This window comes from Cebus imitator, unplaced genomic scaffold (genome assembly GCF_001604975.1).
Source record: "Cebus imitator isolate Cc_AM_T3 unplaced genomic scaffold, Cebus_imitator-1.0 Scaffold31, whole genome shotgun sequence".
In the NCBI taxonomy this organism is placed as follows: Eukaryota; Metazoa; Chordata; class Mammalia; order Primates; family Cebidae; genus Cebus; species Cebus imitator.
Window position 1 is genome coordinate 3,569,981 of NW_016107346.1, and position 22,781 is coordinate 3,592,761.

The 22,781-nt window shown below is 39.9% G+C and overlaps 1 protein-coding gene across 15 annotated transcripts in view; it reads right to left on the reverse strand.

Annotated features, from left to right (window-relative positions):
- PLCB4 (phospholipase C beta 4) overlaps positions 1–22,781 on the reverse strand; it is a 395,299-nt gene that overhangs the window by 122,597 nt on the left and 249,921 nt on the right. For all 15 annotated transcript variants that reach the window (XM_017523965.2, XM_037736898.1, XM_017523963.2 and 12 more), the window contains 3 exons: positions 9,519–9,599; positions 8,535–8,594; positions 6,887–7,030 (listed from right to left, as the gene is read on the reverse strand). In XM_017523965.2, coding sequence (XP_017379454.2) covers positions 6,887–7,030; positions 8,535–8,594; positions 9,519–9,599 — 285 coding nt within the window. The remainder of the gene's footprint in view (positions 1–6,886; positions 7,031–8,534; positions 8,595–9,518; positions 9,600–22,781) is intronic.

A 22,781-nucleotide genomic window follows, 5' to 3' on the forward strand; every position in this document is an offset into this window, starting at 1 on the left:
GCAAGTTTAACAAAGCAATTTTGACATTCAGCCCAATTTGTTAAAATAATATTTTATTACTGGTAATAAATGACCTGACTTTATCTTTTTGTATACAAGAGAATACGTAATATTTTTGTAATTTAATTTCTATAGTAGTTATTCACATGCTTATTTGATGACTTATGAAGTTTGCCAAATATTTACAAACCTGCATAAAGTATAATGAGCAGTCTCGTCTAAACTCAATCCCAATCTTTGCATTTTGAACCTCGTAATAACAGCTTATTTTTTGTAATCAAAGGAAAATTCAGCTTGGTATAAAATAACAGACTTATTTATGGCGATGTTAAATGAGGGCTGCGTTTCTATCTTATGTCTAGTGACGCTGTGATTTCAGTTTGCTGTGCAGTGCCAGCTGTAACTTAATGAAAGACATCTGAACTGCCTTCAACTTGCTAGACACCAAAATCCTTCCAAGCTAGTTGTATTCTGAGTGAAAAAAAAAAAAGAAAGAAGAAAGAAAACATGAGAGGAACTAAAGTTGCTTTTCTAATGAAGTTATCATAATGCTCAGTATTAAATTATTTGTATAGTTTCTTGTAAAGCAATGAGCAAAAAGATGAGTGATTCCAGGAAAAAAAAAAAAAAAAAAAGAGCTTCATTACAGTTTAGAAAAAAATGGGAAAATACCTTCATTTGGCCGCATTTATTTTTTTTAAGATGGAGTTTCATTCTTGTCCCCTAGACTGTAGTGCAGTGGTGCGATCTCGGCTCACTGCAACCTCCGCCTCCTGGGTTCAAGCAATTATCCTACCTCAGCCTCCAAAGTAGCTGAGCTTATAGGCACCCACCACACCCTGGTAAATTTTTTTTTTTTTTTAGTAGGCTGCATTTATTAAGTGTTTTAAGCCGCATGCCATATAAGACTCACCTATGACATCAAAAGGCATACTAGGTTTGGGGTAAATATGGCAATTTGTTAGTAATACTTTTTAACAGAAGGTTGTTCAGGAGAGGAAATAAAAGCCAAATTTTCTAACTGTAACGGCAGGAAGGATTTAGGTAAGCAGGATATAATGATCCAAACTGGAAAGAGGCCAGGACACCAGGGTCAAAACCTCCAGTCTTGTCATGGATTCTTAGCAGCAGTCGTATTACATCCTGAAATGTGACTCTAAAAATAACACACGGGATCCCAGATTTTCGTGTTCCCTTTAGACTATCATTGAATCACATTTTTCTGTCTTCTTGTCAAAGGATCATTTTCCTAGCTGTTTTTACAACTGAACTTTACAAACTCAATGTGTACAACATTAAGAATTATACATCTTTATCACCTGGGTTAGAATTTATTTAGTCAACATAAATACCTCAATAGAACAGTTATTTATTGAGCACTCACTAAGTTTTGGGTACTGACAGTTCTAGATGTTGTGGATACCGCAGTGAACAGAATAGTGCTGTCCTGCAAACAGAGGAAGAAAATAAATGAACAAATGGATATTATGGTATGTAAGTAGTTCTAAGAAGAAACATAAAGCAGGAAAAGGAGTGAGGAAATGCTGAAGGCTGGTGACATGGGGTGCTCCTGTAAAGGCAATTTTCCAGCAGAGACATGAGGACTGTAGGGGAGAAAGCTCTGTGTGTAACTGGGAAAGAGCGTGATCCAGGCAGAAGGAACAGCAAATGCCAAGTCCCAGAGGCTGGAAGAAAATGCAAAGGAGGAAAGAGAGGATTAAGGTAGAAAAGGGAAGGGAAGTAGGGATGATATCTAGCAGGGCCTTGGAGGGTTCTGAGCAGTGGAATAATGCGATCTGAATTATATTTTAAAAACATCTCTCCAGCTGCTGTTTTGAGGCTAGAATAAAATGGGCAAGGCAAAGGAAAAGAGACCAGTTAGACACCTCTTGGAGCACAACAGAGGAGAAATGATATTGGCCTGGACCACTGTGTCGTGATGATGCTGGTGAGGAGCAGCTGGATTCTGGATACCTGCTGAGAGTACAGCAAACAGTATTTGTGAACAGGCTAGCATAGGACGTAAGAGGAAGGTGTTCATCGTCTCTGCAACTGAGAGGACTTCTGTTGAGATGAAAATGACTGTGGGAGAAGCACCTGAGAAGAGTTGAAAGCTTTGATTTGGGACTTACGGGTAGAGGAGAAAGGTATATAGAACTGAGCTCAAATCTCCTCTATAAGAGTGGCAAGGTAAGCTTATTTATTCTCTAAGCAGAGAGAGCAGCTGAAGGAAAAACAAGCTAAGCTACCGAGGTGTCTTTTACAATGCTGTTATCTTTTATTGAAAAAAGCACAATTATACTTTCAGAGTCATATGTACTGGAAAGTATTTTGTATTTATTTAAAATCCAACTCTGAGAAACTCAGATTTCAGATAATATTTTATTGACTCTTAAAACACCTACTTGAATTAAAACAAACAAACAAACAAACAACAACAACAAAAAAAACTACCAGAGACCCACTTTGAGAAGTAGAAGAACAAAGAAGGGAAAATGGCTTGCTGAAAGTCAGGAAAGCTTCCACCACCTGGAATGCAATCCTTGGTATAAAAGACACTTAAGTTCAAAATTGACCCCTTTGCATAAATTAAATGTTGGGTTAAGTGAATTATTCAGAATGGTCATATCTTAAGTGTAATAAGAGACGAGGAATTTGAAAAAGACTCATGAATCTCATAGGGTACTCATAAGCAAGTTCTGTACTAGAACTCACTTAACTTATATCTCACTGGTCAGACCAAGATTCATTGGGTGTTCATAAGTTAAGCAAAATGCAGTGTGCCCAGGGAGAGCTGAATTCTCCCAGTCAGCAAGCCACTTTCCAATATTTTGCACTCCTTTGCTCTCACCTTACATGCCTACCATGAGTTACTTATATTTGTTTTCAAACCTATTTATTGTCAGTTGTCATAAATATTACATAAACCAATGGTACAAGCTTGTAGCGAGAAAGAGATTGTCGTTTCTCTAGTTGGATATTTTTGGAAGATTTCTTTAAAGGCAAGTTGCTAAAAATACTGTTCTCAAACTCTGTGTAGACAAGATAACTAAAAGATTGGGGAAAAAAGTCACAGAACTGTAGGATTTTATGTTCCATTGCACTCTGCCCAACGAGTGTCCTTAGTCTCAGGTCCACTTTCAAGAAACCAAACTGGCTATCTAAGGCATTTGGAGTAAAGTATAGGGAAACAGACAAACAAAAGAAACCACAAGACCCACTCAACAGACTCATAATTAATGAAAAGGCTTGTCCCTAACATTAAAAGATTAGCCAACAACAGAACAACATTTGTGTGCTTCAAGTTACAGTGTTTAATGTATATAAGAATTAATTTTAAAAAATGATTACTTGCTCGAATTGACTTTTGCGACCAGGAATGCAGCTTCTCATTGCATGGGCTAAGAGCACTGTTAGCATATTTCATGGCCCCCTGATTCTAGGATCCTAAGCTATAGCCACGTTTGAGTAGTATCACTCACTGAGTCACAAACACTATTTCACGTACACTGGGAGATCTCTACATTTCTCATTGACCCAATTTGATTTATGTATCCTGCCATCATTTTGAACTGAGGTAATTATATCTGTGTGTATTTCATATAAAGCCTTTCACTTTGATGGCTTGTGTGTCCTGTTAGGAATAGAAACACATATAAAGGAACAGAAATAAAATGGTGGTGATGGAGAAAATGTCAACGCTGGAGGTGGTAAATACAGTTAAGTTTTGAGATAATGAAGTGGGCAAGAGTATCCACATACATGTGTATTTGGTGAGAAAATGTACTCACTATTTTCTCCAAGTGTCAGTCAACCAAAAAGTCACACTGTAATACTTATGTACTGTCCAGTTTAGACAATGAGACTTGTATTTATTTATATATTATACTATTAATGAAATTCAATGTAATAGTTACCAGAAGCTAAAACACTCACTTTCTTCAGTAAGAGCAGGCTCAAATAATATTGAGTTTGAATTAAAAATCCAATACAGAATTATTTTTTAGTTCTTGTATGGCTAGCTACTCTTAAATTTCAGTGGAAATGATACTAGGAGAAAACCTTCAAATCTTGTTTTAAAGTATATATACATCCCCCTACCCCCAACCCTCAAACGTATACCACTGGTCATAGAATCACATGGGTCTGAACTGTGTGGGCCCACTTATACATGGATTTCTTTTCAGTAAAAGTTACATTAAATGTGCCTGCCTCTCCTGACTACTTCTGCCTCCTCTACCTCTTCCACCTCTGGCACCCTTGAGACACCAAGTCCAACCTCTTTCTCTTCTTCCTCCTCCACTAACTCAATGTGAAGATGATGACGATAAGGATTTTTATGACGATCCAATTCCACTTCAGGAATAGTAAATATATTTTTTCTTCTTTATGATTTTCTTATTAACATTTGCTTTTCTCTAGCTTACTTTATTGTAAGAATATAATAAATAATACATATATCACACAAAATAAATGTAAACTGACTGTTGATACTATCAGTAAGGCATTCAGTTAACAGTAGGCGATTACGTTTTGGGGGAGTCAAAAGTTACACATGGATTTTTGACTGCACAGGGGTATGGCACCCCTAACTCCCACACTGTTCAAGGGTCAACTGTACATATCCACTATTTACTCAAGAGTATCTTTCAAAACATGGTTCTTAAAAATGGGCCAAGACTACCAGCAACCAAATTATACAAAGCAGAAACATTATGGGATTTACTGATTTGAGCCATCTCCCCAGGACTGTATTTGCTCAGGGCATAGGGTGAAGTAGGCTGCAGCTTATAGGGCATGAGAAGAACTGGTTTTAGGATGGACTCTGGCCTGGCTTGCTGTGTGGTCTCAGAGTTCCTTTACCTCTCTGGCTTCATTTTTCTCATCTGAAAAATGAGGTGAGACGCCCTTCCTAAGGTCCATTTCCAACTCTAAAATTCTGTGCCTCTGTCATCCTAACAGGTAACACATATTGAAGGCTTTCAATAAGAAAGGCAGTACACAAAGTAATAATATAACTTTGTATATCCCATATAATAACTCATGTAAGTTACAAAGTAATAACTTACATATCCCATGTAATAACTCATGTAAGCCTCACAATCATCCTAAGAGCCAATATTCTGGTACTGTTCCCATCTTAGAGATGAAGAAAACGAGGCACAGAGAGGTGAGTGGTACATCTGCGCTTCACATAGCTGGGAAGAGGATGAGCAAGGATTTGAACCCAGGCAATGTGGCCCCAAAGCCCCAATACTTGAGCTCATACTGCATCATCCTGTTTCTTGTTATATGAATTGGTAATTAAAGAAGGTGTTGATCTGAGTGGAGTAATAAAAGAACTTGAAGGCACTGCAAAATCTGTTCTCCTGAAGTGAGTGAGGTGACCTAAACAACAGCACAAAACGCCATGATAAAAACACTCTTACGTGATCTGGAGCAACCATTTCTACTTCCAAAGCTACAAGTCAGGAGTTCCTAAACTTTACCACATATCTGAGTCACCTGGAGCATCTTGTCAAAAATGAAGATTCAGGATCAGTACATTTGGGTGGGCCTGAGACTCAAATGTGTAAAAGCTCCCAGGAGGGGTCTGTACTGGAATGAGGACCATAGTTTGTGAGTGAGTGTAATGGAGTTTTGATGGTTTAGGGGTCAGCAGAACTCAATTCTGCCGTAAATTATCTCTGGATTCAGGGTTAAGTTTTGAAATCTCAGTGTCCTCAAATGACCTTCCCTGTACATTTCCTTTTAGCTCTAAAATTCAATATTTCTAATGATATTAGAAATTCAGTCTACACTGAGTTTCCACTTGTAGGAATTCTCTCTCATCAACTTACACTGAGTTTCCCCTTACAGAATTAATGAGAAGATAAAATGCCTCCCCATTCCCCTAGACCTGTGTCTCTGCCATGGCAAGTAAAGGCTCAGTCCTTTTCACACACACTACAGAAAGATAATGGGAGCTCTGTACAGAGGTAAAATCACCCTGTAAACACATTATTCACAGAAAAAATATTTAAGAGGCTTTCTATTCCTTTGAGAAGTCTCTTTGAGACTCACTTGCCAGGGCAATGGTATGTTGAATATGGTATTAAAAGACGGACCTTAACCCAATATTTTAACAACTTATTGGGAGGGGGAGTTTGGGTTTCCTAACCATCCAGACCTGCACTGCCCAATATGGTGGCTGTTAGCCATATGCAGCTATTGAACACCTAAAATGTGCTTGGTCTGATTTGAAAATACACATCAGATTTCAAGACTTAGTATGAGCAAAAGAATGTAAAATATGTCACTAATAAATTTTTATATTAATGTCCTATTAAAATGACAATATATTAGGTCTATTGGGTTAAATAAAATATTTTATTAAAATTAATTTCACCTGTATCTTTTTACTTTTAAAACATGGCTACAAGAAAAGTTTAAATTATATATGTCGCTCACATTGCATTTCTACTGGGTGGTACTGGCCTAGACCTTTGTTACTCAAACTGCAGTCATCAGATGAACAGCATCCAGGTCACTTGGGAACTTGTTAGAAAAGGAGGATCTTGTCCCCGCCTCAGACCTATTGAATCAGAATCTGCATTTTCACAAGAGCCCATGGGATTCTGGTACACACTCAAGTTGGAGAAGTGCTGGACTAGTTTTCCCTACAACATATCACAGTAGGTATTTGGGTTGTTGGCCCACAAGAGTGACATGCTAAAAGGGTATTGTGCTTGCTGATTTTCTACAGAAACATGTTAGGAAAGCAATGCTAACTTTTAAATGATCATACAATTTAAGAACATATATAAAAATATAGCACACATAAAATTAAACACACAACATATATACATATGGGGGGAAGAGTGGGAGGCCATTGAACTGATGCTACCTTAGTTACTTCTGGATTTTCAGCCACCATGTAGGTAAAGCTAATGTTCACTAGATCTGTGCCACTGCAGACACAAACTATCCGCCCTTCCAGATCATTTTCTGATTTTCCCACAGCTTCAAGAGCAGCCAAGATTTTGGGATCCTGTATAGAGGTACACAAAAAGGAAAAAAAAAATGTTAGATCACAGAGCATGAAGGAAGAAACTTGGTAAAAAGAAGTAAAAATATACATAAGGCCCCAGAAATCTAGCATTATTCTAAAACCTGTAGAGATAAAATTTGTAGCACTATATATTCCTTGAAATCAACTGATAAGAAAGGTGTTATAAATTTTTTGGTGGGAGAAGAAGCTGAGGCTCTGCTCTGTCACCTAGGCTGGAGAACAGAGGTACATTCTTGACTCACGGCAACATCTGCCTCCCTGGCTCAATGGATCCTCCCACTGCAGCCTCCCAAGTAGCTGGGACTATAGGCACATGCTACTACACCCTAATTTTTTGTAGAGACAGGGTTTCAGTATGTTGTCCAGGCTGGTCTTAAACTCCTGGGCTCAAGGGATCTGCCTTGCTTCTGCCTCCCAAAGTGCTGGGAGGTGTGAGCCACTGTGCCCAGCCTAAAATTTTTGATTTAGAAATTAGATGTGAGAGTCTTTGTTTAGAGTTTTGATTGTAGTTATTGGAGGACCTGGAATATAGCAACGAGATAGAAAAGGCTTTTATTAGGGTGTGCTTGTCCACAAAGACTCTCTCTCACCAGAGACTCACAGGCGTTTCATGTGAATAAACGTGGCATTACCACAACCGGCAACCACATGTTGTTCTCAAAACAGATTAAATGTTTTAAGTAACCTGGATACAGAGAGTGAGTTTTTCATCTCTGGAAGCCATGGCATCCTCAGTTGGAATGAAGGCTGTGCAAGTTTACCCTAATTAGTAAATAAAATAGTGTCTTTGTTCTCCAAAGTAACTCAGGAGGAAATGTCAACATATAGTTGCACAGAAAAATTAACTAATGTAAAAGAGGACAACCTTAAAAAAAACAGAGCGAGGAATATAATTTTGTTTTGAACAGCTAAAACCCTGCAGGGATATTACGGAAAAGGGAATAAATACTGTGCTCGAATATTCTAGAAAGAAACATCTTTGTAGATGCAAATAGATTCTTATTCAAACAAATCAAACACTGCGAATAAGACTGATTTATGTGTTTTGTTATTTTTTTTCCTTTCAGAGGCAAACTCAGCCTTTAAGGTGAGCCAATGTCTGAGTATACAGTTGCACAAATATGAAACTACCCAAGCCATTTAAATTTCTACATCATCCACAGATAAGAATGAATCACTGTTTGCTAAAAAACAGGAGGGCAAGAGCTTGTCAAATTAATTTCTGAGTTAAGGGAACTGTTTTCTTTGATGCTGGTATCATGCAAGGGTCTTGGTTTTCAAGTGTTCATAATATTTCTAATAAAATTAATAATAGTGCAACCCAGACCACCCAACAGTTATAGATGAGAAGATTTCTAAACTGTGTCTGTTCCTAATTCCCAGCTTGTGACTTTTTGGCAGTAACATGTTAAACACTATTCTGGAGACCATTTCCAATATAAGTAAATCTGTGTTTAGAAAAGCAAACATCAGTCACGGGTACCTTTGGTGTGGCTCCCGACCGAATACTGTTGATGAGGGAGCATTCTAGCACCTGTCCTTCCTGAAGAGAGAGAATACAACACAGCAATGAGCTTAAATTGTGCCATACCTATGATACAGGCAAAGTGCTTGGTAAAAATTTCCGATGAAGGCAGTGCTGATTACAAGTCAGGTTGAAGAGGGAATTAAAACCAAGTAACAATAATTATTCCAAACAATCAGAAATAATCAAGACCCTAAATATTCCATTTCATATCTATACACAGATAAAAACAAGAGGGCAGAATAATGTTTTTACATTATTCTGGAGACCATTTCCAACATAAGTAAACCTGTGTTTAGAAAAGTAAACATCATATAGATAAGAAATGCTGATATATTTTAGATATGATATAGATATGAAATAGATAAGAAATGCTGAATATTTATTAAAATGTTTCTAAAATGCTGTTACTTTTATACATAAAACAGTGTTAATAATCATAAATACGTGTGTACATAAATTATGTGAGAATAATGCTAATTATTACATAACTACAATTCTTTTCTTAAATTCAGCTCAAATGTTCATTAAATGTGACCATCATACCATACATTGAATTAAGTCCCAGGGTATAATGAGTTGAACACACTTTGAATGTACCTTTTAGATTTCAGCTTGAGCATCTCATCTTCTGGCAGATTTCTTTCTAACTCCCAAGATTAAATTAAACTCTTTGACAATCCAGATTTCTCTTTCACAGCACTCAATGACTTGTAAGTTTTTTTTTAACGCCTGACTTTGCTCCTAGACTGGAATCTATGAGGATAATGTCCTTAATCATCACTGTATACTTCAATGCCTGGCACATGGAGGCACATTTTAAAAAATCCTGAATGAATGAATAAGGGTAGGGTTCATCAATAGCACTCAGTTTACTTGTTGAAAAACAAAATGGCTTAAACCATAAAGCAGAAAGAACGACTTGCTATTCTTGGGCCATACCTTGCCTTCACTTTTCCAGGTCAGAAAGAAGCCAAACTCATCCACTTTGAAGAGGCAGTTGGGTTCAAACACAAAGGATTCCTGTCAAAAAAATATGTGTTGATCTTCATGACTCACACCATTTTGAATCCAATAACAATGCTAATATTGCTGAGCTTCTAAACAAAGGTAAATTAGAAATCAACGTTTTGCATCTAATATCCACAGTTTTTCCTGTATTATGGAATGTTTTCATTTTGAAAAGTATTTGCCTTCATTTTTGTATTGCAAAACTGATCAATTTAATAAAACATCTTGTTCTAGGACAGGTTTAAGAACAAAGCACAATGACTGAAGGTGTGAAAGTCATAGATAAGAAAGTTTCCCTAGTATCTTGAAAGAAGGACTCCCAAGTTCTAGCCTGCTGATGTCAAAAATCAGGAGATACATTATTTTTAAGTCACTGGTTTTTGTTTTGTGTTTTTTTCTTTTCTTTTTTTTTTTGTCTGTAAAATTCAGCATTCAGTTATTTGCTTAGATTTTTGCTTTTTTATCTAACCTCATTTGGTGCCCTGTAAAGCAGGTCTTGAACAGCTCCTAGAGCTACTTAAAGTGTAGTCACTAGACCAGCAGCATCAACATCAGCTGGGAGCTTTACTGAATTGCAGAATAAAGGACCCCAGCCCAGATGGACTAAGTCAGAGTCTAGGGGGATGTGACACAGCAATCTGTGTTCCAACAAGCCCTCCAGAAGATTCTGACATACACTAAAGTTTGAAAACCATTGCTTTGAACTTTGACACCAGAAACTCAGTGAAAGCTACAGAATCAAGTTTGAATAAAGAAGGAATGCTCGCCAAACTCAAGGCATTAGAGCAGCTGTGTTACACTTGCCAACCAACTTCTTGTCATATTAGAGCACCACTGTGCTTAGGAATGAGAGGAAAATCCACGTCAATGAGAGAAAAAGGGAGTTTGGGAAATGGACATAGATGCCTTGTGCCCTCCGTCTGCATTACACCAATACTAGGCATCCACACTTCAACAAATCTACATGTTCTTTTCATGACCTGAAGAAACTGGCTTCCTAGATCATTTCAATGCCAGCAATTAGAAACCTGTCTTGCAAACACGGATCAAGGCAGTGTCTTAAAACAAATAAATAGTAAGTGCAGGATTAAAGTTTTAAGGGCCATTCAGGCTCTTAGTTTCACTTGTTAAAATTTATCTTTCTAAATTACAGGAAAACAACAACATTTATTAAGGTAAATCCAATGTCAAGATACTAGGCCATCATAAGGTAGTCCTAGGGGTCTCTGAACAAAGCAGCCTTCAATTTGGGTAGTTTTCTAGCAGATTAAGAATTACCATATGTATTCCAACTCTGTATCAGGCATGTGCTATGCACTGCAGACATAGCCAGGTATAAGACCAAAGGAAGGGACATGGTTTGACCTTTGCTTTTGGAGTCAAAACCCAGTTCCACCATTTATTATGTACTTTCTCCCAGAGAGACTCTTTCTAAATTTCAGAATCCTTGTTTAACAAACGGAAGTAGTTCCACCTACCTTTTGGGTTTGCTGCTGGAATTAAATGAAATGGTGAACATAAAGCACATAACACAGAATTCCAATACAGCAAGGAATAGCTCTATCGATAATACATGGTTCAGAATTGTAATAGTAGTAGTGAATTACTAACAATATGAAAGTGCCAGTATATGACATTTTTCGACCCTTCACAATGGCATTTTTGGACAGTTTGACCTTTTAGAAAAGGCTTCACCCGGAAGTTGATACTTTTGATGAATCCTCATGTCAGGCAGAGTGAGCAGCTCTTGCCCTCACATTAGAAGCTTCTGTTTGGTATGGCTAGATCACCTCAAGAGAGTGACAGGGTATGTAAGGGGACATGTATATAAGGGTTGTTTCATTGCAAGGGACTTGTGTGCCACCTAAAAGGCATTAGCTTTTACCCAAATGCCATGCCGGGTCTTACGTTGTTACTAAGAAAATGAGAAGCATCAACTAACCAAGACATAAGAATTAGCCCATTTCAAAATACATCTCAAGCAATATCCTGATGACAATGAAGAATTCAGGTACACAGTGTACAAAAGTGCATCCTAAAATGGTGTTTACAGAGTAGACCCACAACGAATCAGCCACCATCATTACTTATGTGCACCCTATCACCTAACTCCAAGTAAGGATTTGAGATGACCCATGAAATACAAATAATAAATAAGAATGGGTTTCCAACTTATTTTGAGGATGAACTTTCACTTTGTTGACCTCCTTAAATATAATTTATTCCTTCCCCGCCGAGTACCCCCAGAGCTTGCCACCACCACCTGGACATTTCAATTCCTAGTATCTCACTCTTGGAATTCCATCTGGTCCTTCTGGCCCCTCCCTCTATAATTCTCTGCTCCTATATTTGACTTCTTTGCAACCTCTTTTTGATTATCCCTGCCAATCTCCCACTACCCACCAGGTCCCTCCTCCTTTTCCATCCATCCTTACATTGCTTATTTCCACAGCTCAATATTGCAGTCACACCTTCACAGGTGGCTCACAATTCCCATGTCTCATGTAGTGTTTTCTTGGCCAAAAAACAAAGTTTATTTTATGCACATTTTATCACCATCGCTTCTTTGCAAAACTTTTTGGGTCCACGATATTTACTTGAACGGTAAGCTCACTGAGCCTCCGGGGCCTCTTTTCCCATTCCTGGGGTAAGAGAGGCCAAGGACCTGGGCACATCAGAGCGGGGAACTCAGAGCATCTTCGGGAGGCCCCCGCTCCATCCCCCACTTACATTCCTACTTCCATTTACTACCCTATGTTCCTGATCCTCTTCAGGACATAATATCTTGGAAATATTAACTTTTTCCATTACCGCTCTCCATACCATCTGATCAAGTCTATCTGGTTTCCATTTCTAGCACCCTCTAAAACTTCTCTGGCTGGTCCAGCATGCTGCAGAATGAGTACACACATTCCTTTTCTCATCTGATTTGATTTCTGAGAGGTTGGTTATTCCTTCCTTCTTGAAACACTCTCCAATTTTGGTTGTGCTCCATTGCCTTAATCTAATTTCCCAACTTTTCCTTCTGTACTCAACTTTTACATAGTCCCCAGGACTTGGTTCTGGGAATTCTCATTTCCACTGTGTACCCAGATTTTATTCAATCTTGTGTCTCCAATATTATCTATTTCCTGATGACTCAAATTTGTAATAGCAGCCCCAACCTCTCCTCTGTGAGTTCAAATATTTTCTATGTGACATTTCCACTGCGATGTCTCAAAATAAGTATGTCCATAACTGAATTCTTTATTCTCTACTCTCTCTCCAAGTTTCTCCAACACAGTACTTCCTTAGTTCAATAAATGCCATTAGCATCTGATCACTTATTGAAACTAAGAGTCATCCTTAATTTTCCCTCATCTGTTCCTCTCACTTTCAGTAACGAGTCTACTTCTATATTTCCAATATATGCCCACTTTACTCCCTCTCCATCACCACACACCTTGGCCCAAACCAACATTATCTCCCCCATGGATTGATCTTCTCACTTCTGCTCTTTCTGCTGCCTATTGTTAAAATGTGACTCCCTTTTCGGACTCAGCCCGCCTGCACCCGGGTAAATAGCCATGTTGCTCACACAAAGACTGTTTGGGGAAGTCTCTTCATTCCAAGAGCACGTTTTAATACCTATAAGAGCCAGATTGATTCTTTAAACTTTGAATCAGTTCATCAAAAGCATTCCCATTATATTTAGAATAAAATCCCGACTCCTTACCATGACCGAAAAGGTCCTGAACGATCTGGGTCCTTCAAACCTTATCTCATTCCGCTCTCTGTTCTTCCTTCTATTTCTTGTTCACAACCATAAGAACTCTTTTCCTGCAACCCCCTCAAGCTCTCTCTAGTACCAGGGCCTTTGCAGTTGCAGTTCCTCCTGCTCAGAAGTCTCTTCCTCCTACCCTGGGTGCATTAGACTCCTCTTTGTTCTACAGACTTTGTCTTCAATATCCTCTCCTCAGAGAGGCTTTCCCTGATCCTTGATTTACTGACTGGCTCCCACACCAGAATGCAGCAACCTCCAAGAGGGCAGAGTCCTTGAAGCAGTCTTGTTTACCTTTGTGTTCTAGCACCTAGCACATCAAAAGCACACCAAAACTAACAAACTAAAAAATGAATGAACAAACGAATTCTTTTAAAGAAAAGATTTTGCAGCAGGCCAATATGTAAAACAAATAAATAAGAATTTGCTCAAATTGAGGGGGCTGCACCAGGCCCAGAACCCATCAGGGAAGTCCTTGGAAGGCTGCCAAGGATAGAAGTGGAAATACAAGGGCACTAGTCGAGGCTGTCTGCCTGAAGGCAGGAGCCTCTTTTTGTAATGCATACAAACTCATCTTAGAGGTTGGGGTGACTTTGAGACACTTCCTGGGAATTCCTATTGAACCAGAAGCACTGTTTGAATGGCAATGGAAGAAATCATTTTCAAAATGGATAAGAAATCTGGGCAAAGAGAAGTAAAATAAAGCAATATACTAAAATAAGGCCAGAGTAAAAGGCAGCTCTCAGGAATGCCTGCCATAGGTCCTGCACAGTTATAATAGGATGCCAGTTTGGCTTTGGGCTCCCTAGCAACAACAGCAAAAACGGGAAAAAAAAAATATTTACCAAGTGCCCATCCAGCTCATAAAATAAAAACATATCAGTTGTTAAGAGAAGCAATTATCAGAATAGAAATTCTCCAGGGGGATCTTAGAATGAAACCCAGTTGACACTAAAGACCAGGCTCAGAACAAAACCCACAATCAGCTCATCAACTGTGTCTTAAAAGGTTCTCAGACCAAATGCTTCAAACCATTCATGAAAAATCTGAGAACAAATCTGAGGGATGAGAGGTAATCAGCTGAACGGAACTAAAACACAAGGTAATTAGATTTCTCACCACCTCCAACTAACAAACATAATAACTCGACCCTCTGGTGAGTAAAGATGCAACATCTCCATTCTTATTCCCTAACGGCAGTTTTAAATTTCACATAGATCCCTCCCAACCTGAATGTGGGCTGTGGCTCCCTGACCAGACTGAGCCCATAAAAATCCTCCTGCAGATCTGCGCACTGCAGGAGAGATCATAAAAGGAAGCTGGGTTGTTTCTCCATTGTGAATATGTTCGTTTCTCAGTTAAATGGTAATAGAACTTTCTGGTAAAGAAAGAAACCATAATAGAAGTTGGGGGTGGGGGTCAGAATTTTGATTCTATATTAGTTAAAATTCATCACAGTCACACCTTTAGAGCTCAAGGTCATGTTAGTTCATCCAGCCCAACTGTTTCCACTAGTGAGCAAGCCTAGCAAGGGACAGGAACACCTTTTGTGAAACTGCTAAAGCAGAGGCCAGAGGGCATTCTGTTTGAGAGTCAAGAATAACTTTTGCTGGAGATCACCATTGCTAGAGGCTATTTCTGGCTCAGGGATCCCTGCTCTGAGGGGTTTGTGCCACTACCGGCTTACAGAGACATGTCCCTCTCTTATTAAAGAGAGAGTATGTTTTTTTAGTCGTGTGTTATTTTTAGCATATTTTTCCCTACAGATACTGTTTCAACAGTAATCAATATCACCACCTATCTTTCAAAGATTCAAGTTACTTTTAAATCAACTTAGATTAAAAATATTTTTCCTTTATTTCAATTTTTAAAGTGATTCTGTTCAGTAAAGTTTAATCCCCTCATAAGGAATGTCAGAGAGCTCAGCAAGCCAAATACTCTGACTGAAGTGGAGGAAATTCTTTGGATGGGGATCCAGCTAAGTGGTAGTTGATTTTATTTTAATTGTGAGTTGTAGTTATTTCTTAAGCTTTCTCTCCTGCCCTCTCTCCCATCATCACTTCCCAAGTTAACTGCAAATTTCTGTATCTTTATACTGCGGAGTTGGCATCTTCCAATAGGGTGTAGTTAAGTCTGATTACCAGCTAGGGATAGCTATTTGGACTAGATCCTAAAAGCTTTAACTCTACCTTTTTAAACATTAGTTGGTCAGAGCTCTGTTGTGTTTGTCACTGGACAGATAAATTAGGATGCAGAGAAGAGTGAAATGGAGTAGGCATTCACATTCCATCAGGAAACTGCATTTTCTGGGAAAGAAGACTTTCACCAGAGGTGGCAGTCCACAGTGGTTTTGAGACCCAGGACTTGTATTGACTGGTTCCTGGGTTTGAATGTCAGCCTCCTCACCAGGAATCTGCAGGAGAATCTTAGCAGTTATTCTGCTTAACCTTGCCATGCTTCATTTTTCCTAGCTGTAAACTGGGAAAACTGACACCAACTCATAGGGCTCTCAAAGAATTAATATTGAGAATGTCTAAGTACCTGGGATAAAGTAAATGCTGACAAAATGGTCGTATTTATAAGAAAAGAGCTACCATTTCATTTAGGGCTCTTGTATGGGGCATTTTACAAATACCATCTCACATAAATTTCATGATAAATCTGCAAGGTTTTAGACTAGTTCAACATTGTACAGCAGATTTACCATGATTATGGAAATGCGCCAGATGGGCTCCGCCCAATACATTCACCCTGACCCACAGGGAGCTATGAAGCACTTGAAATGTGGCTAATGTAACCAAGCTGCTGAATTTTTTATTTTAATTAATTTTTCATTTAAACAGCCATATGTGGTTCATAATTACCATATTGGCCAATGCGGTTTTAGAGAGAAGGGGGGAAAAGGTTTAGAGGAGAATAAATTCTTCAAAACCACAGTCAATAGTAACAAACCTGAAATTCAAGCCAGTTTCTTTGATTCCAAAGCCCTTGTCCGACTCTGTCAACCTTGACCAAGCAGGGCCTGTTCTGCCTATCACCAGCAGATTGTTGGACTGTCAGCAAACAAACACTGCCTAGGTAGACTCCACCTTTGGGCACACATGGGACTCACCCTCCTTGCTTCCTAGATTGATAAGAATGGAGAGGAAGTTAAAAAGACCTTGTCAAGGTTGGAGCGAAACAAAGAGGAGTCTGAGTTAGGAAGAGGCCATAAGGGATCTCATCCAATTTAAATCACATTATGAATGACTACTACCAAAGAGACCTCATAAACCAGGGAGGATGATGGGTATGGCCTTCAGACTGGGAAAACAGGTGGAGTCTGGTTTAGAATTAACCAAGAGGTCCAGTTTTCTATCAGATCCTGAAAGCTCAGAGCCTAAGAGATGTTTTATGGCCTATTTTTTTCCTCTCCTTATTCCAGAGAAATCCTTTAGCTTCATACCCAGCAGATCCTTTGTGATTCTGCACAAATACTTCCTCTCTCAGATAGAACCACAAATTTTTATTTGTTTCAAGTTAAACTAAAGCCCTCAGTGATGGCATCCTGCCATCCTAATCATTTATGGACTGCTGTAATAGATGGGCATGGGTCCTTATTAAGTTGCTTTTACCCTCATGAGCTTGGTCTCTGCTTGGAAGGATACAGAATGTTCATTCCATTTGTGCACCTCCTATCTGCTTTAAGATCCCATGAGATGAAAGACACTGGGCCTCTCAGCTCATGTTCCACATGAGGAGCCAGAGGGCACGGCGGTGGCTGTTCCATCACAGACCCTTACTATGTGTTACAAGTATTACCATGTGAAAAAATCTGTCAGACAAAATAACAGCATCTGTAGCTCCTGCATTCCTTTCCACGGACTTTGAGTCTTTGGACAGAGGTTCCTGTTGGTTGTTGTCAAATATAGACCTTTCCCCTTTCCATCAGTAACTGATGCTCAACTGGAACCCAACAGGGAGATGCAGTTTTAGTCTCCTGATGAGCAGTTCAAAAGGCCTGTGGCACCTATTAATAAGCCTACTATTGCTAGGTAACATATGCAGTGCTTCCTAAGCACCAGGCAATACTCTAAATACTTTCCGTACATTAACTTATTAGCCTCCCAACATTCCTATCTATGGGAAAGGTACCATTTTTTATTATTGATACAGGAGCTAGAAAGAATTATTAGGCCAATATTGAGGGTAAAAGGAATCTTTGCCAAGGTTTCCCTTTTAATAAAAAGTAGCCCCCAAATCATTTCTAACAAAGAGCAGCTTGAAACACCGAGCTGCAGACATAGGTAAGCAAGCTGGAAGCTTGTGCAGGTGAATGCCAGTAGCTGCACAAAGAGAAAAGGCTACCTGGAAGTCAGGTATGTTCAACATGGAGGCTCTATCTTCCCTTTTCTTTGTCACCATGTATACAGTAAGGACCAGGTAACACGGCACCAGCCAGGTAGAGACCTTACCTGCATAATAAAATATGAGGGTAGAGTGGCCAGCTTCTTTGCACGCTATGCCAATGACATGCCTGGTCCAACCAATCTCTCACCCCCTACGTAAATCAGACAGCTCCTCCTTAAGCTCATCTATTAAGCCTTCTGCATTTCACTGCAGAACTGGCAACCCATTTTCTTGGGGACCCCTTTCTGTGCAGACAGCTCTTCTCTTTCTTTCACCTATTAAACTTCCACTCTTTTTTTTTTTTTTTTTTTGAGACAGAGTTTCACTCTTGTTACCCAGGCTGGAGTGCAATGGCGCGATCTCGGCTCACCGCAACCTCCGCCTCCTGGGTTCAGGCAATTCTCCTGCCTCAGCCTCCTGTGTAGCTGGGATTACAGGCACCCGCCACCATGCCCAGCTCATTTTTTGTAGTTTTAGTAGAGAAGGGGTTTCACCATGTTGACGAGGATGGTCTCGATCTGTTGACCTCGTGATCCACCCGTCTCGGCCTCCCAAAGTGCTGGGATTACAGGCTTGAGCCACCGCGCCCGGCCCTAAACTTCCACTCTGAACCTCACTCTGGTGTGTCTGCATCCTAGTTTTCCATGGCTGTGGGACAACGAACCTCGGGTATTACTGGAGACAAACAACGCCACTTCGTTATTATACCTATTTTACAGATAAGGACATTGAGGCATGGTGATTAAGCGTTTTGCACAATATCCTACACCTGCTTTGAGGCTGATAAGTGAGAGACTGATGCTGTTCAGGAGTGGGCTCAGGTAACTGCTCAGCAGTCATACCCAAAGGAGACTCTGCTATTCTCCTCGCCACTGATGCCAGTAATCATCACAAAGGGTCAGAAGGGCTTCTGATGTGTTTCGGTTTTCATTATTGCATTTCTTATGGAGTGACTGAACAACTGTACAACTGAAAACGTTCTGTACTTATTACAGAAATTTTATGGCGGAGTATTTTCATTACCTCATGCATTTTGTGAGAATTTTTTTCTCAGATCCTAGGACCAGGAAAAACTCTGTTCTTACTGACCTGTTGCTTTCCTTACATCTAATGGACACTGTGAACTCCAGGACCACTTCTGCTTTCCACATTGCTTTAGCCACCAAAAAAGCAGAAGCAAATCTGAGGCTCACCTCTTTCAACTTTACAGAGCATTTTTGCTGCCTGTAGAGTTGCTGCCTGCTAAATCTGCCCCGCATTTGATGTACTCTCCCTTATTTTTTCTCTTCAATCTAAATCCCTCTTCCACTATTTTATCTGGTAGTACATACTTCACATTGAAGCTTCCTGTGGAAGATGACAGAAACATGTAAGCACAAAAACCAACTCACAAGCAGCAGAAACAACTGGGCATTTTACATGGGCTTTAGGGTCTGATGAACCTGATCCAAATGTGGTTAGATACTCATTTCCTCATCTCTAAAAACAGAGACAACGACATCAACAATAATGCCTATCTCACAGGCTACTGCTGGTCAGTAGAGTGCTTGACATACAGTATAAACTAAGTAAATTACAATTGTTTTTTTTTAAGAGATAGAATTTTGCTGTCATCCAGGCTGAAGTGCAGTGGTACAATCATAGCACTCCAGCTTCAAATTCCTGGTACAATCATAGCACTGCAGCCTCAGTCTCCTGGGCTCAAGCAATACTCCTGCCTCAGCCTCCTCAGTAGCTAGGACTACAGATATTCACCACCATGGCTGGCTAATTTAAAGAAAAAACTTTTTTTTGTAGAGACAGAGTTTCGCTATGTTGTCTAGGCTGAACTCAAACTCCTGGCTTCAAGCGCTCCTCCTGCCTCAGCCTCCAAAAGCACTGGGATCATAGCATGAGCCACTGCACCTGGCCCAGTATTGATTATTAATATGAAACACAGTAATAGTAATCATTATTAGTGTTGCTAGTATTAATTATTATTAGCCACCAAAGAGAAATGAGGTAAACACCACCATCCCTACCTTATGGATGAGAAAACTGATCCTAACAGGTTAGACAAGTCACCCAAGAAGATGCACATAAGATATAATATGAGGCAGTTCTACAAATACATTTTGACAGGGAATCCATTTCTGTTATGCAGATCTTTAAAAAGAGAAATGGTATTAGTGTGTGCCTATTTCCACTGAGCTAGAATACAAAGCTAAGCATAAGGGAAACCCAGAGTTACAAACTCTGGGTTTACTTAGACTTGTTAAAGGCTTGGTTTCTGGGCCAGGCATGGTGGCTCACGCCTGTAATCCTACCACTTTGGGAGGCTGAGGTGGGCCGACTGCCTGAGCTCAGGAGTTCAAGACCAGCCTGGGCAACACAGTCAAACCCTGTCTCTACTAAAAATACAAAACATAAGCCATGTATGGTAGTGGGGGCCTATAGTTCCAGCTACTTGGGAGGCTGAGGCAGGAGAATTGCTTGAATCTGGGAGGTGGAGGTTGCAGTGAGCTGAGATCAAGCCACTGCACTCCAGTCTAGGTGACAGCGAGACTCTATCAAAAAAAAAAGAAAAAGAAAAAGAAAAAAGTTCAGTTTCTGCACAAGAGGTCAGCTTGTGTTTGCTCCTGCTCCACCTCCTCCAACCTGCTCTGCCTAAGCCAGCCTGTCTACACTTAGGCCAAGAATCTGCTGCCACAGACAAGTCATTGCTACACACAGTTTTCATTTTCTCCCCCTTTCAAGGGCGTGTTGGGGTATAGTGAGCAGAAGAGGTCATTCCTGGGTGGGGAGCCTCTACCTTGTGCTCCCTGACATGACAGAGCACATTCTCAGATGACAAGAGGGCAGTGAAGTGAGTTATTCAGTGACTTCTAAAGGCAATAGACTCTGCATTCCAAATCCCACAGAAACAAAAATGAAAACGTCTCTCCCTCAGTAATCAACGATGAGCATTTAAAGTGCTCACTCCAGCAATGACAGTGAGATAGAGAGAACACTTATTCTGCTGTCAAGTGAAAAGATTTAATCCACCCCTTTCATTTTATTCTTACTTCAGGAATAAAGAGCATCATCAACTTCCTAAGTGACCTGGCTTGGAAGAGTCGAAGAAAGTTATTGAAGAATAACAAGAGGAAGTTGCACCATCTTTTCCGATCTCTCATATTATATATATTTTTTATTAAAGAAATCTGGCTTAATGGGGCTTACCAAGGGGCCATGGTCTGAATGTTTGTGCTCTCCCCCACCAAAAATTCATATGCTGAAATCCTAATCTCAAATGTGATGGAATTAGGAAGTGGGGGCCTTTGAGAGATTGAATAGGATTAGAGCCCTTATAAATGAGTCCAAAGAGATGGCTACCCCTTTCACCCACCGTGTGATGACACGAGAAAGTGTCATCTTGGAATCGGGAAATAGGCTCTTACCAGACACTGAATCTGCCAGCACCTTGATCTTAAGCATCCCAGACTCTAGAACTATGAGGGATAAATGTGTTGTTTATAGCGGCCGAGGGTATGGTATTTTGTTATAGCAGCCTGAAAGAACTTAGATACAAGGTCTCAGAAATATCCTTGGCTCTGTGAGAATTTAATCAGCTTAGCTGTGATTGAATCGTCGGGCAGGAATGAAGTGCCTGGATTAGCCATCTGGGAGAGGTCAAACTGTTTCCAAACGACTGACTTTATGGTCACTAACAGTTAGGGATTCCCACTTTCTCTTTTACTTGATGATAGAGATGTTAAATCTCTAGGACTTGATGTGTAACACCCTGTATCTGTCTAGGTTTGTGGTTTCCCCTCCCTGAAGCATTTTCCCTCCTCAACTGCTGTGGGAATTGTGAGGTAAAATCTGGATGCTCAGATTCTGGGGGGGTTCCCTGACTCTTGCCAGAAAAGAGTTGAAGAAATTATTCCTAAAATATTCAACAACTACCTCTCAGCGTGCAGAAGGAGAAAGCAAAACGTGTTTTCAAGAGGAGTGGGCGGTCACTCAAAGTAACTTTTTTTGGGCAGGAAAGCTGTCACAGTAGTCAAAACAGTTGCCTTAGCAACTAAAATAAGGAAAAATTAAAGAGGAACAACTTAAAGGTATGGAGGCAAGTAAACAGGATATTTAAGAAATATTTACAACAAATATTAAAAACACATTATGTCGCTGTCCCCTCATTTAAAAAAATCCTAAGAACAACAGGAGATATGCTTTTTAGTTGCACCAGAAACACGGCCGCCAACTGATAAGTTCTTTTCTTTAGCAAAGCATTTCTAATTAAAACACAGCTGGTTCCAGCATAATAAGTTACACTGAGCAAGTAATTAAAAATATAGTGACATAGAAGACGTATCTGAAAAGGCAGGTCTGTGAAAGAATATTTTAAACTATTGCTATCTGGAGATGATAGACAATGCTGAACACAGTCATTGAAAGAAAAGGAATCTCAAATGACTTTTATGGAACTTCTCTTTAAATATATACATTTCTCATTTAAATAATGCAGCTTTTGAAAATGCTTTTCTTTCCACAAGAGCTGCAAGATACGTTGCTCCAGTCGGACTTTTGTCTTCTGAAATAGTTTATATTTAGGCCCTGAAGATACGCAGTCCCCACTGGCTTTTAAGGTCAATGCTGGTTCTGTCACTTTTGATTGTGTCTAAAGTAAGTGCAGCAATTACTGGAACATCACACAAGAACCACTGCTGCCTACCACCTAAAGAATTCTGCAGTGAGCTCAGAGTTGGCCTCAGGAAATGGCAGCAGAGTCCTGAAGGCTTAGCCTGAGGCCTTCTTACCCTGAGGGAAGGGCTGCTGCATCTAGAAACAAACCACCAAGACAGAATTGAAAATGTGAGCAATTCATTAGGGCAAATGCCTGTGAAAGAGAAAGGGGAGGGGAAGCTGAGTGATGGGGGGAGCCTCCAAACCAGGCCTCAGGACTAACACCTGAGAGAGGAGAGGAGGAACTGGGGAGGAAATGTCTCAGACTGTACAGCTGAGAACACCAGCTGGATTACAGCTGCAGAGCATGGAACGCCCACCAGAGGAGCCTCACCTGG